At 43.1% G+C, this 15490-nt stretch overlaps 2 protein-coding genes across 2 annotated transcripts; both read left to right on the top strand.

The window, feature by feature from the left end:
* Positions 1–244: 244 nt before the first annotated feature.
* On the top strand, positions 245–6787 carry dbnla (drebrin-like a). Its single transcript, XM_083929679.1, has 15 exons — positions 245–499; positions 655–710; positions 2407–2519; positions 2635–2709; positions 2820–2963; positions 3063–3140; positions 3227–3378; positions 3467–3521; positions 4327–4392; positions 4745–4856; positions 4944–5207; positions 6046–6111; positions 6211–6308; positions 6426–6495; positions 6609–6787. The coding sequence occupies exons 1-15, from the start codon at positions 417–419 to the stop codon at positions 6743–6745; spliced, it is 1569 nt and encodes a 522-aa protein (XP_083785805.1). The 5' UTR covers positions 245–416; the 3' UTR covers positions 6746–6787.
* Positions 6788–7928: 1141 nt separating this feature from the next.
* cox5ba (cytochrome c oxidase subunit 5Ba) lies at positions 7929–11323 on the top strand. Its single transcript, XM_083929690.1, has 4 exons — positions 7929–8060; positions 8973–9043; positions 10017–10116; positions 10859–11323. The coding sequence occupies exons 1-4, from the start codon at positions 7949–7951 to the stop codon at positions 10969–10971; spliced, it is 396 nt and encodes a 131-aa protein (XP_083785816.1). The 5' UTR covers positions 7929–7948; the 3' UTR covers positions 10972–11323.
* The last annotated feature ends 4167 nt before the right edge of the window (positions 11324–15490 follow it).

Here is a 15490-nt window from a genome sequence, read left to right as displayed (position 1 = left end):
TCTGCATATTAATGAAGCAGTAGAGCGGCATTGTGAAAATACAATTTTCTAACAAGTGAAAATGTAAAACTGGCATTTCATTTTCAAGAAAACCCTGTTTGTCTGTCTCACACACACACACACACACACACACACACACACACACCTGAAGGGCGTGTTGTCTCACTGCTGAGGTGAACACACCCTGAATAATGTGAATAAAGTGTGTGTGTCCCGTGCTGCTGAAAGGAGGCAGTGAGTGGGAGCTGAGAGCTTCTGTGAGAATGTGGCTCAGCAGGTTCTCCTCCTCGTCCCCGACGGGTTCGTCACATCACACGACTCTGGAAATCACAGCCCGTCAGTCGAGCTGCTGCAGGGAGGAGCAGGAACCACAGGAGCTTCTGATCTGAGCCGTGGATGAAGAGACCTGAGGGACGATGTCAGTGAATCTGAGTAAGAACGGCGCCGCGCTCATGGGCGCCTACAAAGAAGTGGTGGACGGCAACGTGGACACCAACTGGTGAGTGGTGTTTCCAGAGAACAGGGGTCTGTGCTCCCTGTGACCTGCTTCACCTGAGTGTGTGTGTGTGTGTGTGTGTGTGTGTGTGTGTGTGTGTGTGTGTGTGTGTGTGTGTGTGTGCGTGTGTGTGTGTGTGTGTATGTGTGTGTTTTCAGGGCGCTGTTCACTTATGAAGGGAACAGTAACGACATCCGTCTGGCACAAAAGGGAGGTAAGATCTGATCTGTCAAATATTAAAACCATGGACACATACACACACACACACACACACACACACACACACACACACACACACACACACACACACACCCAGGAGCCACACACACTTTAGTGTTTACTCTTTCATTTTGTGGTTATTTTAGTTTAGTGTTTTTAGTGAATTCTTTGCATAATTATGTAGTTTTGTGTCTTTGTGGTTGTTTTGTGTCTCTTTGTTGTTGTTTTGTGTCTTTTTGTGGTTGTTTTGTGTCTCTTTGTTGTTGTTTTGTGTCTCTTTGTGGTTGTTTTGTGTCTCTTTGTGGTTGTTTTGTGTCTCTTTGTTGTTGTTTTGTGTCTTTTTGTAGTTGTTTTGTGTCTCTTTGTGGTTGTTTTGTCTCTCTTTGTGGTTGTTTTGTGTCTCTTTGTAGTTGTTTTGTGTCACTTTGTTGTTGTTTTGTGTCTTTTGTGGTTGTTTTGTGTCTCTTTGTAGTTGTTTTGTGTCTTTGTAGTTGTTTTGTGTCTCTTTGCAGTTGTTTTGATTCTTTTTGTGGTTGTTTTGTGTCTCTTTGTAGTTGTTTTGTGTCTCTTTGTAGTTGTTTTGTGTCTCTTTGTTGTTGTTTTGTGTCTTTTTGTGGTTGTTTTGTGTCTCTTTGTAGTTGTTTTGTGTCTCTTTGTAGTTGTTTTGTGTCTTTTTGTGGTTGTTTTGTGTCTTTTTGTGGTTGTTTTGTGTCTTTGTAGTTGTTTTGTGTCTCTTTGTAGTTGTTTTGATTCTTTTTGTGGTTGTTTTGTGTCTCTTTGTAGTTGTTTTGTGTCTTTGTAGTTGTTTTGTGTCTCTTTGTAGTTGTTTTGATTCTTTTTGTAGTTGTTTTGTGTCTCTTTGTAGTTGTTTTGTGTGTCTTTGTTGTTGTTTTGTGTCTCTTTGTGGTTGTTTTGTGTCTCTTTGTAGTTGTTTTGTGTGTCTTTGTTGTTGTTTTGTGTCTCTTTGTAGTTGTTTTGTGTCTCTTTGTAGTTGTTTTGTGTGTCTTTGTTGTTGCTTTGTGTGTCTTTGTTGTTGTTTTGCGTCTCTTTGTTGTTTTTTTGTGTCTCTTTGTTGTTGTTTTGAGTCTCTTTGTAGTTGTTTTGTGTCTCTTTGTAGTTGTTTTGTGTCTCTTTGTAGTTGTTTTGTGTCTCTTTGTAGTTGTTTTGTGTCTCTTTGTGGTTGTTTTGTGTCTCTTTGTAGTTGTTTTGAGTCTCTTTGTAGTTGTTTGGTGTCTCTTTGTTGTTGTTTTGTGTCTTTTTGTGGTTGTTTTGTGTCTCTTTGTAGTTGTTGTGTCTCTTTGTAGTTGTTTTGTGTCTCTTTGTAGTTGTTGTGTCTCTTTGTAGTTGTTTTGTGTCTCTTTGTGGTTGTTTTGTGTCTCTTTGTAGTTGTTTCATGTCTCTTTGTGGTTGTTTTGTGTCTCTTTGTAGTTGTTTTGTGTCTCTTTGTAGTTGTTTTGTGTCTCTTTGTAGTTGTTTTGTGTCTCTTTGTGGTTGTTTTGTGTAGTGGTCATTTAAAATAACTGATTATGAAATCAACATGAAGCAGCTGAGTAACGAACACAAAATTACAGTCATCAGACGCACAAGTCTCAGTTCTGTGTGTGTGTGTGTGTGTGTGTGTGTGTGTGTGTGTGTGTGTGTGTGTGTGTGTGTGTGTGTGTGTGTGTGTGTGTGTGTGTGTGTGTGTGCAGACGGTGGGTTAGAGGAGATGGTGGAGGAGCTGAACAGTGGGAAGGTGATGTACGCTTTCTGTCGTGTCCAGGACCCAAACTCAGGTCTGCCCAAATATGTCCTCATAAACTGGGTGAGACACACACACACACACACACACACACACACACACACACACACACACACACACACACACACACACACACACGCACACACACAGGTGTTTATGTGTGTACGTGTGTGTGCAGACAGGTGAAGGTGTGAAGGCCGCTCGTAAAGGATTGTGTGCGAACCACGTGAGCTCCATGGCGAACTTCCTGAGGGTGAGTCTGACTCTGATCGTCTCTTAGTAACTAAAATCTTTATCTTAATAACATTCACTTAATGAAGTGTGTGTGTGTGTGTGTGTGTGTGTGTGTGTGCGTGACCACAGGGAGCCCACGTGACCATAAACGCCCGCGGAGACCAAGACGTGGAACCAGAAACCATCCTGGAGAAAGTGGCCAAAGCGTCCGGAGCCAGCTTTAACTTCCACAGACAGGAAACAGAATACAGAGACGCTCCCCGAGGACCCGTGGTGAGAACACACACACCGCGTTTACACGTTAATAACGTTAAGTTTACGAAATCTGTGACTCAGAGCCCAAAGTCACGATGATTGCCCTCCTCTCCTCAGGGTTCTGTGTATCGGAAGATCAACGCCGTGGAGGAAATCCAACAAACCCAAAAGGAAGACTTCTGGGTCCAAACTCAGGTTTGTCTTCGTGTGATCGCCCCGAGCACACGAGAGCATCACCTGTGGTTTTTTACCTCGTTTTAACCACGACTCTCTTTCTCCAGAGGGACGAGGAAACGCGTCGGCAGGACGAGAGCAGACGGGCTGCGCAGGAGAGAGAGACGTCGGAGAGGGAGAGGAGGGAGATGGACGAGAAGCAGGCGAAGGAGAGGGAGAGGAAGAGCAGGGAGAGAGCTCAGCAGATCGAGCAGGAGAAGTGAGTCGCACGACAACAACAACAACAACAACACAAACACAGAGCATCACAGCCACTGATTGGTGCTTTTTGTGTTTGCGGTTGTCAGGATTCATCAGAAGAAGAGAGAAGACGAGGAAAGAGAGAGAGCTCAGCAGCGACAGGTGAGATGATCTCTTGCGTCCTATTGGTCCGTCCAAGCCTCCGCCCCCTGCGTCAGAATTTAAAAGCATTGTGAAGTTTCCAAACCAGAATCAAATGTTCGCTTTGTACGTTTCTGCAAAACCAAAGTTACGCCGATTCTGAACCCAAACGTTTCCGACGCTCCACGGTCGCAGTCACAACAGTCGCGTCTCAGCTACGTCACAGCTATAAACCCTGAAGCTCCTGAAATCACTTTCCTATGGAGCGATCAGGATGGACGAGAGGAGCGAGGAGGAACCAGAGTCGTCTGGTGAGAGTCGGGATGTCCTCCTCCCGCTCATGACTCCATTTTTTTAGTAGTTTTATGCATTGTATTATTATATGATTACAAATATAAAAACAATGTGCAGATGTACAGGGGAGGCTGTGGCTCAGTGGTAGAGAGATCGACGGTCCGCTCCCCACTTCCCCCCGGTCCACATGTCGAAGTGTCCTTGGGCAAGACACTGAACCCTGAATTGCTCCCTGTGCTGCTCATGGGTGTGTGTGTGTGTGAATGTGTGTGAATGGTCAGATTAGATGGTCTGTAGATGTCCACTGCATCAGTGTGAATGTGACAAACACGGTGAAAGCGTCTTGAGTCGTCAGAAGACTAGGGGCGCCCTCCCACTGTGCCTCCGTCCCGTGCCCCGTGCTTTAGGGTCCTTGTCCCCCCCTCCAGGCCCGTTTGTACTCACACTACCTGGGCCTCGGAGAATGCTTCTTGCTGCCTATACCTGCCTTTATAAGAACAAGTCCATCCGTAACACCATGTGTCTGTTTCAGAGCCAGCAGGAAAATGGAGACAGGAAGTCGGGCATCAACTTTGCTGCGTCCGTGCAGAAAGCTAACGTGAGTAACGATCTGATCCACGGGTTCTCCAACTGTGGGACTCAAACTCTCTCTGGTGGAATCATCAAAATAAAGAAAGAAGCATTTATTACTAAACTAATACAATACTAAGAAAATGCTTAAAATGCCTGTTACGTAGCCACAGTCATGAGTTAGGAGCTCACCGGGGGCTCTGCACATATCAGTGTTTTGCTTGCATGTCATTTGTAACATGATCTTAATGTGTGAGCTTGAGCTGCTGTCTACGTAGAGTGACCTGGATCAGTTATGTATCAGCGTTAACCACAGAGCCTCTGCTGCTCCATCCCGTGTGTCGCTGTAACGGCTCCTTAACGCTCGCCCTCGTTCACAGGAGGCCAAGTCCCTGATTTCTCAGAGGTCGTTTAATCCCAGAGACGTGTTCAAGCAGAGGGAGCAGAGCTTCGAGGCCAACGACAGAGCGTCTCCTGCTGCCGCCAGACCTGGTAAACAACAACAACAACAACAACAGCTCCAACAGTAGATCCCACCTGTCGACGCAGTGATGTTCATGTTCTGTGTCCGTGTCTCAGGGAAGCTGCAGAGTCCGTTCTTATCGCAGAGATCCTTCGACAGAGAGACGCCGCTGCAGCCTCAGTTTCCAGGGGCGTTCTCCGTGATGCCCCGGGCTCCAGCTTCACCCTCCTCACCCGTGTTGTCCCCTTCACCCGATCCACCTGAGTTCCCGGTTTACTCCATGCACCCCCTGTCTCCTGTCGCCCCCGCCTCGCCTGCTGCTGCTGCTGCTGTCTCCCCGACACCCCCGGAGACGACCGGCTCACCTGTTCGTGCTGCAGGTACAGATGAGCGGTATCATCAGTCGTGAGCCTCCTCCGACACGCACTCAGTCGTATTTAACATTCTATACATGAACGCAGATAACGACTCACAGGTCTGGGTGTCTGTAAGGGCGCACTCCCACTGTGTCTCCGTCCCGTGCCCCAGCACGTGTCACAGCTAAAGTCTGGTTCCTTTGACCAGTGTGAGTGCAACCGTACCACGTCTAGGAGCGGCACGCTTGCCGTCCACGGCCCGTTTGGGAGAGGTGGGCTTTAGTAAAGCACGTTTGCACGTGTACGAGCACGAGCGTGCGCACGTGTACAAGCACGAGGCCTACGGCGGTTCTGAGGTCATTTCCTGTGCGCCTGTTGGGACGTAGAAAAAAGAAGGAGGGACCATGCGCGGACATTTCAAACAATGGCGGTGAAAGGTTCACGTTGGTGTGATGCGGAGGTGGAGTGTTTACTGCAGATTTGGTCGATGAAAAGATTCAAAAACAGTCGACAAGACGCACAAAAACTCCGAGGTCTACGGAAAGATCTGGAGCCACGCATCGCCATGACGTCATCAATGCGTGTGACGTGTTACGGCGTGATGACGTATAGGCAGCAAGAAGCATTCTCCGAGGCCCAGGTAGTGTGAGTACAAACGGGCCTGGAGGGGGGGACAAGGACCCTAAAGCACGGGGAACGGGACGGAGGCACAGTGGGAGGGCGCCTGTTTGTTTCTGGAGAGTTAGCTTATTATCTTCCCTCCTGTTCTCAAACTGTGTGAGCGCTCTACGTCCTTAATTAGACGATCTACGGGCACAGATGAAAATGGCGACTGAGTTTCCTGCGGTGTCTCTCTCCACAGATGCGATCTACGCAGAAGAAGAGTGGTCGGATGAGTTCGACGACGACGCAGATGAACCCACTCCAGGTACGACGCCTTCAGTCACACAATAACATGGAAGAAGAAGAGTCTGAGGTTGAATCTGGATATTTAACGTCTGTGACTCGTGGGTGTGTTGGTTTGCAGAGAACACTGCAGCTGTGGAGGATCTGTACAACGCCCCGCAGCCTCTGGGGACAGCAGAGGACGACCTGTACGAGGAAGTTTCCCAGCACGTCTCCACGGTGAGTCCACTCACTTACAGTCTGTGCGCTAAGCTAGGCTAACCACATCCTGACTCCAGCCCAAGCCCCGCCCATAGCTTCCTGTTTGATCCAATCAGGAGTTTTTTCTTTCATCAGGCCGGAAACTTTAAAGAGGAGACGAGTGGAGCGAGCATCAGCGCCAGAGCTCTGTACGACTACCAGGCTGGTACGGACACACACACACACACACACACACGCGCATACACACACACACACACACACACAAACGCACGCACACACACTGGTAACTGTGCATGTGGCCGTCTCTCTCGTCCTCAGCGGACGACACTGAGATCACCTTTGACCCCGGTGACATCATCACGGGGATCGAGATGGTGGACGAGGGCTGGTGGCGAGGGTTCGGACCCCGCGGACACTACGGCATGTTTCCCGCCAACTACGTGGAGCGCCTCTGACTTTAACCCCCGTCTCTGTGTGTGAAATTAAATCAAACTGAAAATAACAATAAATATGTGTCTCATTGTTTCACGTCACTCATTCAATTCAATTCAATTCAATTCAATTTTATTTATAATGCCAAATCATAACAAAAGTTATCTCAGGACACTTTACGTACGTCGACTAAATTAATTTAAAAATAAATAAAAAAGCAGATTTAGTACATTGACCAAATTCATTTAAAAATAAATAAAAAGCAGATTATATACATTGACTAAATTAATTTAAAAATAAATAAAAAGCAGATTTACTACATTGACTTAATTCATTTAAAATAAATAAATAAAAAGCAGATTTAGTACATTGACTTAATTAATTTAAAAATTGTAAAAAGCAGATTAAATACATTGACTAAATTAATTTAAAAATAAATACATAAAAAGCAGATTTAGTACATTGACTAAATTAATTTAAAAATAAATAAAAAGCAGATTTAATACATTGACTAAATTAATTTAAAAATAAATAAAAAGCAGATTTAATACATTGACTTAATTAATTTAAAAATTGTAAAAAGCAGATTTAATACATCGACTAAATTAACTAAAAAATAAATAAAAAGCAGATTTAGTACATTGACTTAATTCATTTAAAATAAATAAATAAAAAGCAGATTTAGTACATTGACTAAATTAATTTAAAAATAAATAAATAAAAAGTAGATTTAATACATTGACTAAATTAATTTAAAATAAATAAATAAAAAGCAGATTTAATACATTGACTAAATTAATTTAAAATAAATAAATAAAAAGCAGATTTAATACATTGACTGAATAAATTTAAAAATAGATAAAAAGCAGATTTAATACATTGACTAAATTAATTTAAAAATAAATAAAAAGCAGATTTAATACATTGACTTAATTAATTTAAAAATAAATAAAAAGCAGATTTAGTCGTAGTTTATATAGCCACGCCCTCTGCCAGTCAATATTCATTAAAGTGTTTCCAATGAAGCTTTTCCTCTCGGGTGAATGTTCCTTATCTCATAAAATGCATTATATATTTGTTTTTTATAACATTAAACTTTTATTTTCTATGAAAACAACAAAAACAGCGAGTTGGAAAAAGCGTTTACGTCACAACTGGGCGACTTGAGATTTCCTGCTACGTCATAACTCCGCGACCGCCGTCTAAACCCCAAAGAAGAAGAAGAAATGGCTGCCGGAAGGTTACTGCTGCGCTCCGCTCTCAGAGCCGCCACCACCTGCCGCCGGGCCCCGGTCCCGGCTCTGGCCCCGGCGCTGGCCCGCGGCATGTCTGCTGGAGGTGAGGACCGCACCGGCACCGGGACACGGAGTCCGACAGAGCCGAGAAACAGAGTTCAGAACCGGGCTTAAATCAGACTAATGTGACCTCACTGACTGTTAGCTGCTAGCATTAGCACCGGTAACAGCGAGAGGTCAAACGGGATTATTATGACATTAAATTAAATTATAAATATTAAAATCAGGCAGATACAGAAACATTTAGTTAATGTTTATTTCTGTTTAAGTGTTTTTGCTGCACCGAGTTTTATTCCTGTTATATTTTAAAACATTAGTGTTGGGTAACTCAGCCTGTTAGCTTGTTAGCTGGTTAGCTTCTTAGCTTGCTGTCACAACTGACAACCACTTCATTTCTTTATTTTTATTTAGATATTACAGCAAACACGAATGTCACTTTATTTATTTCTTTATTGTTGTTATTTTAGAGAATACAGTTACTAACAGTCCACTCCAGGGGCTCAACAACCAGAGAATTATAGGTTTTTATTCAGTTTTCACTTCCTTCACTGCAGTAAACAACATTAACACCACACTGGAAAAGCTTTTACAGTACAAATGAAATGTTCCCTCAGTAAAGTAAGGCAGTGTAATCAGTGGAATGACTAAAGATAGATGCAAAACCACCACAAAATGATGCAAAATGACTAAAAATAGATGCAAAACCACCACAAAAAGATGCAAAACTAGCACAAAAATGTTTCAAAACATTGTAACAACTCATAACAGGACTATTCAATCAAATCAGGGTTAATAAATGACTCTTATCTTGTTAATGTTGTTAATTTATAGATTAGTCATTTTAGTGTCTGTCAGTTACCGTTCCTAAATACAGAATATTCTCAGTCTGCAGTAAAGCTGAGTCTGAGCCCCCTCACATGTGTTGTAATTGTTTTAAATGTTTTGATGTTTGCAGGGATTCCCACTGACGAGGAGCAGGCCACCGGGCTGGAGAAGGTCATCATGAAGGCCATGCAGGAGGGAGTGGTAAGACTGTTTACTTAAATAAGCTTTTATCCAAGAATACGTTCAGAAAACACGTTTTACTTCTTTACGTTGGTCCATAAACGTCTCTGAAATGAGCTCAGGGGTAAATCTTTATGACACCTGAGCAGAAAACTTCTGATTATGTAGAGAATCATAAATGCATGTTGACTGACTACTTTTTGCTCGTATTAAACAAAATGAAGTCTCGTCAGAAGACTCATCTGCAAATTATCTGTTTTAAAAATAATCAGATGTCAGAGTATTAAAACCGAACAGTAAAGTCCAGATAAAGGACACTGTGATGTCAGAGACAGGGATTAAACCGCCGACTGAACCGTGTGCACTGGAGCTCTCACCGTGTTCACCGGATCAATACGCGCACGCGGCTGCTGCCTCCACCTGCACCTGGGGGAGAAGCGCCTGAACGTCCACAGGGAGAGCTGCAGAACCACAGTATTGATTCCACCGCCGACTTTTCCACAAGCTGCTTCACTTTAACTTGTTCGTCTCTGAGGAGGTGAGAAGTGTCATCTGTGGGCAGCAGACACACTGGGAATGAACTCCACTCACATCAGATGTTACGTGTGTTCATGGATGGATGAGTGAACGGCTCTACAGGGGCCCATGAGGTCAGGGGCCCTGATATCTTATTATTATTCCTGAAAAACCACCACAAAAAGATGCAAAATGACTAAAAATAGACGCAAAACAGCACAAAAAGATGCAAAATGACTAAAAATAGATGCAAAACCACCACAAAAAGATGCAAAATGACTAAAAATAGATGCAAAACCACCACAAAAAGATGCAAAATGACTAAAAATAGATGCAAAACCAGCACAAAAAGATGCAAAATGACTAAAAATAGATGCAAAACCACCACAAAAAGATGCAAAATGACTCAAAATAGATGCAAAACCACCACAAAAACATATTTAAGGGTCGTACTGATTCTGTGTCTCCTCTCCTTCAGGATCCCTACAGCATGATGAAGCCTAAAGAATACGCCGGCTCCAAGGCGGATCCTCACCTCGTCCCCTCCATCACCAACAAGAGGATTGTGGGATGTGTCTGTGAGTTCAACCCCTCAGAAATAAAGTGTTTCACTCTAGAGACTCAGGGCGCCCTCCCACTGTGCGTGCGTCCCGTGCCCCGTGCTTTAGGGTCCTTGTCCCCCCCTCCAGGCCCGTTTGTACTCACACTACCTGGGCCTCGGAGAATGCTTCTTGCTGCCTATACGTCATCACGCCGTAACACGTCACACGCATTGATGACGTCATGGCGATGCGTGGCTTTGTTTCCAGATCTTTCCGTAGACCTCGGAGTTTTTGTGCGTCTTGTCGACTGTTTTTGAATCTTTTCATCGACCAAATCTGCAGTAAACACTCCACCTCCGCATCACACCAACGTGAACCTTTCACCGCCATTGTTTGAAATGTCCGCGCATGGTCCCTCCTTCTTTTTTCTACGTCCCAACAGGCGCACAGGAAATGACCTCAGAACCGCCGTAGGCCTCGTGCTCGTACACGTGCGCACGCTCGTGCTCGTACACGTGCAAACGCGCTTTACTAAAGCCCACCTCTCCCAAACGGGCCGTGGACGGCAAGCGTGCCGCTCCTAGACGTGGTACGGTTGCACTCACACTGGTCAAAGGAACCAGACTTTAGCCGTGACACGTGCTGGGGCACGGGACGGAGGCACAGTGGGAGTGCGTCCTTACAGGATTCTTCACCTCATCACATTTGCAGCGTTAAACTTCCAAACTCACTCACACTCACTCCCCTCTAACCGTGTCTTCTGACTTTTTCTGTGCAGGTGAAGAAGACAACACGGCCGTGGTGTGGTTCTGGCTCCACGAGGGCGAGGCCCAGCGCTGCCCGTCCTGCGGGTCCCACTACCAGCTGGTGGCCCACGAGCTCCCACACTAACCCCTGACAACTGTTCTTACAGACAAACCTCTCACACACACACACACACACACACACACACCATCCTCTTCAGAACGAGGAGCAGACACATTCAGAGCGCTCTCTTTCTCCTGGAGCGGTCTGGCTCGGTCTACTTCCTGGAGTGGCTCGTTCTGTCGCCGTACTTGACGCACTTGCTGACCTCATCAGTTTTTCAGTGTTTGCTTTCCATGTTTCCAGTTACGCAGGGATCACACGTGGTTTGGGACACAACGCTTTATTTGAAACATTTCCATTCATCTGCAGTTTACAGTGACACACGTACAATGTTACACTTTACTCCTTTAAAGAACCAATAAAGTCCTCATACTTACATCTGTCTCTGTGGGCTTCTGTAGTTTACCTTTGTCTCTCTGCGGCGCGCTCCTAGAGGACACTTTAACACACGTTTATGCTCCTAGAGGACACTTTAGCACACGTTTATGCTCCTAGAGGACACTTTAACACACGTTTATGCTCCTAGAGGACACTTTAACACACGTTTATGCTTCTAGAGGACACTTTAACACACGTTTATGCTCCTAGAGGACACTTTAACACACGTTTATGCCCCTAGAGGACACTTTAACACACGTTTATGCTCCTAGAGGACACTTTAGCACGTTTATGCTCCTAGAGGACACTTTAGCACACGTTTATGCTCCTAGAGGACACTTTAGCACACGTTTATGCTCCTAGAGGACACTTTAACACACGATTATGCTCCTAGAGGACACTTTAACACACGTTTATGGTCCTAGAGGACACTTTAACACACGTTTAGGCTCCTAGAGGACACTTTAACACACGTTTATGCTCCTAGAGGACACTTTAACACACGTTTATGCTCCTAGAGGACACTTTAACACACGTTTATGCTTCTAGAGGACACTTTAACACACGTTTATGCTCCTAGAGGACACTTTAACACACGTTTATGCCCCTAGAGGACACTTTAACACACGTTTATGGTCCTAGAGGACACTTTAACACACGTTTAGGCTCCTAGAGGACACTTTAACACACGTTTATGCTCCTAGAGGACACTTTAACACACGTTTATGGTCCTAGAGGACACTTTAACACACGTTTAGGCTCCTAGAGGACACTTTAACACACGTTTATGCTCCTAGAGGACACTTTAACACACGTTTATGCTCCTAGAGGACACTTTAGCACACGTTTATGCTCCTAGAGGACACTTTAGCACACGTTTAGGCTCCTAGAGGACACTTTAGCACACGTTTATGCTCCTAGAGGACACTGTAACACACGTTTATGCTCCTAGAGGACAATTTAACACACGTTAATGCTCCTAGAGGACACTTTGACACACGTTTATGCTCCTAGAGGACACTTTAACACACGTTTATGCTCCTAGAGGACACTTTAACACACGTTTATGCTCCTAGAGGACACTTTAGCACACGTTTATGCTCCTAGAGGACACTTTAACACAAGTTTATGCTCCTAGAGGACACTTTAACACACGTTTATGCTCCTAGAGGACACTTTAGCACACGTTTATGCTCCTAGAGGACACTTTAGCACACGTTTATGCTCCTAGAGGACACTTTAACACACGTTTATGCTCCTAGAGGACACTTTAGCACATGTTTATGCTCCTAGAGGACACTTTAACACACGTTTATGCTCCTAGAGGACACTTTAGCACACGTTTATGCTCCTAGAGGACACTTTAGCACATGTTTATGCTCCTAGAGGAGACTTTAACACACGTTTATGCTCCTACAGGACACTTTAACACACGTTTATGCTCCTAGAGGACACTTTAACACACGTTTATGCTCCTAGAGGACACTTTAACACACGTTTATGCTCCTAGAGGACACTAACACGCGTTTATGCTCCTAGAGGACACATAAGCACACTCTTTAGCTTCTACAGAACACAATTGTGCACGCCACTGCTGGTGTCAGTGATTGTGGAGCTTCTGCCACCAGAGGGCGCCACCTCCACATCTATTTTCTGCTGATTGTGTTTCATTGACCACAGCTGTTCTCTAATAATAAATAATTACCTTCAGTGTAGAATGATCCGCCTCCTTAATATAACGAGAGAAATGTTCTGGTTTAAACATCAGTGAAGGAGTGAATCAGAACCAAGCAGAGACGGGAATGATCAGCTTTTCAACCTTAAATAAAAATATAATTGTTTAAATAATATTCTCTATATGGGTTTTATAATTCAGCTCGTCAGTAACACTTTAAAAACCCTCTTATTGTCGTGGTCGAGCATAACACACGTTTTTATTCATTACTTTAACACAAGCTGAATTATAAAACCCATAGAATATGGTTTGAACTTAATATTGATGATATAATATTATATAATATATAATGAGTTATTCTTAAATAAGTCCTTCTTACTACTTCTCCTTCTCGAAAATGTTACACTGTTATTTTAATATATACTATAAATATTTTGTGTTTTATTACTAGTAGAAGAAAATACTTCCTTTTCTTTACATTATTTCTATTTATGTTGAAAAATAAAAATCTAATCTAAATCATAAACTAATATTTAAGCAATGAAAACACAACAAACACCCCTCCTCAGCCATGGTATGGTCCATAGCTATGGCTAGCTGCGTTTAGGGTTTTTTAAGCACAAACTAAAACATAAGTTCATATTTATTTTTATTTTTTAACATTAGTCCGTGTTTACCAGGCTGAATTGTCCTTTCCACAGACAGTTTATAGTTTAAATGTTTTATTTAATAAACGTAAACCCGTAGACCCCCCTCCTCAGTCATGGTACGGTCCCGTCTTTTCCCGCCCTTCCCCCGCAGTAACGGCAGAATGAGCCGGTGAAGTTTGACCGTCTGGTGTCAGTAAGTAACTTAAATAACGGTGTTTTACACGTTAATTCACTTTAAACACTTATTATTAAAACATTAAAGTTATTTACAGGTTTTTATTTCTGCGTCACTGAAGAACAGACCGCTCTGTTTGCTGTTAGCTAACTGTTAGCTGCGTTTTCTAATGTTAGCTTCTCAATGAAGCGCTGTTTGTTGGAGTGAGAGAAGCTAACTGCTGTTAGCCAAGGTGCTAACTGCTGTTAGCCAAGGTGCTAACTGCTGTTAGCCAAGGTGCTAACTGCTGTTAGCCAAGGTGCTAACTGCTGTTAGCCAAGATGCTAACTGTCTATTTAAGTGTCATCACTGACAAGATTAGGAACTGGAGGGTAATGCAGGACTTATGTCTCAGTAAATAAATAAATGTATATACACAGAAACAAAAGCATAAATACATGTATAAATGCACAACCTAAATAATTGTATGAATAAACACAGAAATAAATGCATAAATAAATGTATAAATACAGAAATAAATGCATGAATACAGAAATAAATAAATGTATAAATACAGAAATAAATGCATGAATACAGAAATAAATACATAAATACATTTAGAAATGCACAACCTAAATAAATGTATGAATAAATAAATACAGAAATAAATGCACAATATAATTGTATGAATAAACAAATGCATAAATAAATGTATAAATGCACAACTTAAATAAATGCATGAATAAATAAATAATTGCATAGATAACATATGAATAAATTCTAGAAATAATCGCATAAATACTTATAAATGCACAACATAAATGTATGAATAAATGCATAAATACATTTATAAAATAAAATGATGGTTTATTATGAAAAAAGTATCTAAAATATTTTAAATGCATATTAAAATAATATCAAACTTTATATTGACTGTAATAGTGATTTCATGTTTAAGTAAAGTGAACTCAACATAATATGAAAAATGAACCTTATTACTGTAGTTTGACAGTAATAACTTAATAAAATGGCCAAAGTGACGCCAAGGGTGCAGGTTGTTTATTTCCACCCTCGACCTAAATTCAGATCAAAAAAGAGACAAAGAGCATTTCTGGACAAATCTACTTGTAAAAGTTGTTTTAATGCAAATAAACTGTAAACTTTACTACGTGTTACTGTGCACGGCTTTACAGGTGAGATGACAGCAACAGTTTACTACTTCTGGAAACATCTTTTTGGCGTCAGATACCCGCAGCTCTGTGTTGTTTGATATCAGAGAGTGAGAGAGAGTAGGAGCTGATGCACAAACGACCTCGCTCAGATCTTTGTCTCACCTTGTCTCCCATCAGCCTTTGCTCCCGTCTCACTCCCTCGTCTCCTTAATGGAGCGTGAGTTATCGTGCCCTCAGGCTGCCGCCGCTGACCTCAAGTCACCGTCTGCAGATCCTGGAGATCCAGCTATTGAGCCATCGAGCTGGACCGCTCTTCTGTTCTCTTCTGGGTCAAAGCGCTGCAGAGCTCCAGAGGCTTAACGCAAAGAGAGTTTGATGTGTGCTGGACAGCCGGCCTGCCCTTCTCTCACCCCGCTGTCACCCTGAGAGCTGCAGAGGTAATCGTCACCATCGTGGGGATTCATCACGTGCAAAACACATCTTTACAGAACTATCATCACAGACTGCACAGGAA

This window comes from Echiichthys vipera, assembly GCF_963691815.1.
Source record: "Echiichthys vipera genome assembly, chromosome: 16".
Lineage (NCBI taxonomy): Eukaryota > Metazoa > Chordata > Actinopteri > Perciformes > Trachinidae > Echiichthys > Echiichthys vipera.
Note: the sequence above shows the minus strand (reverse complement) of the source record. Positions and strands in the feature narration are given on the sequence as shown.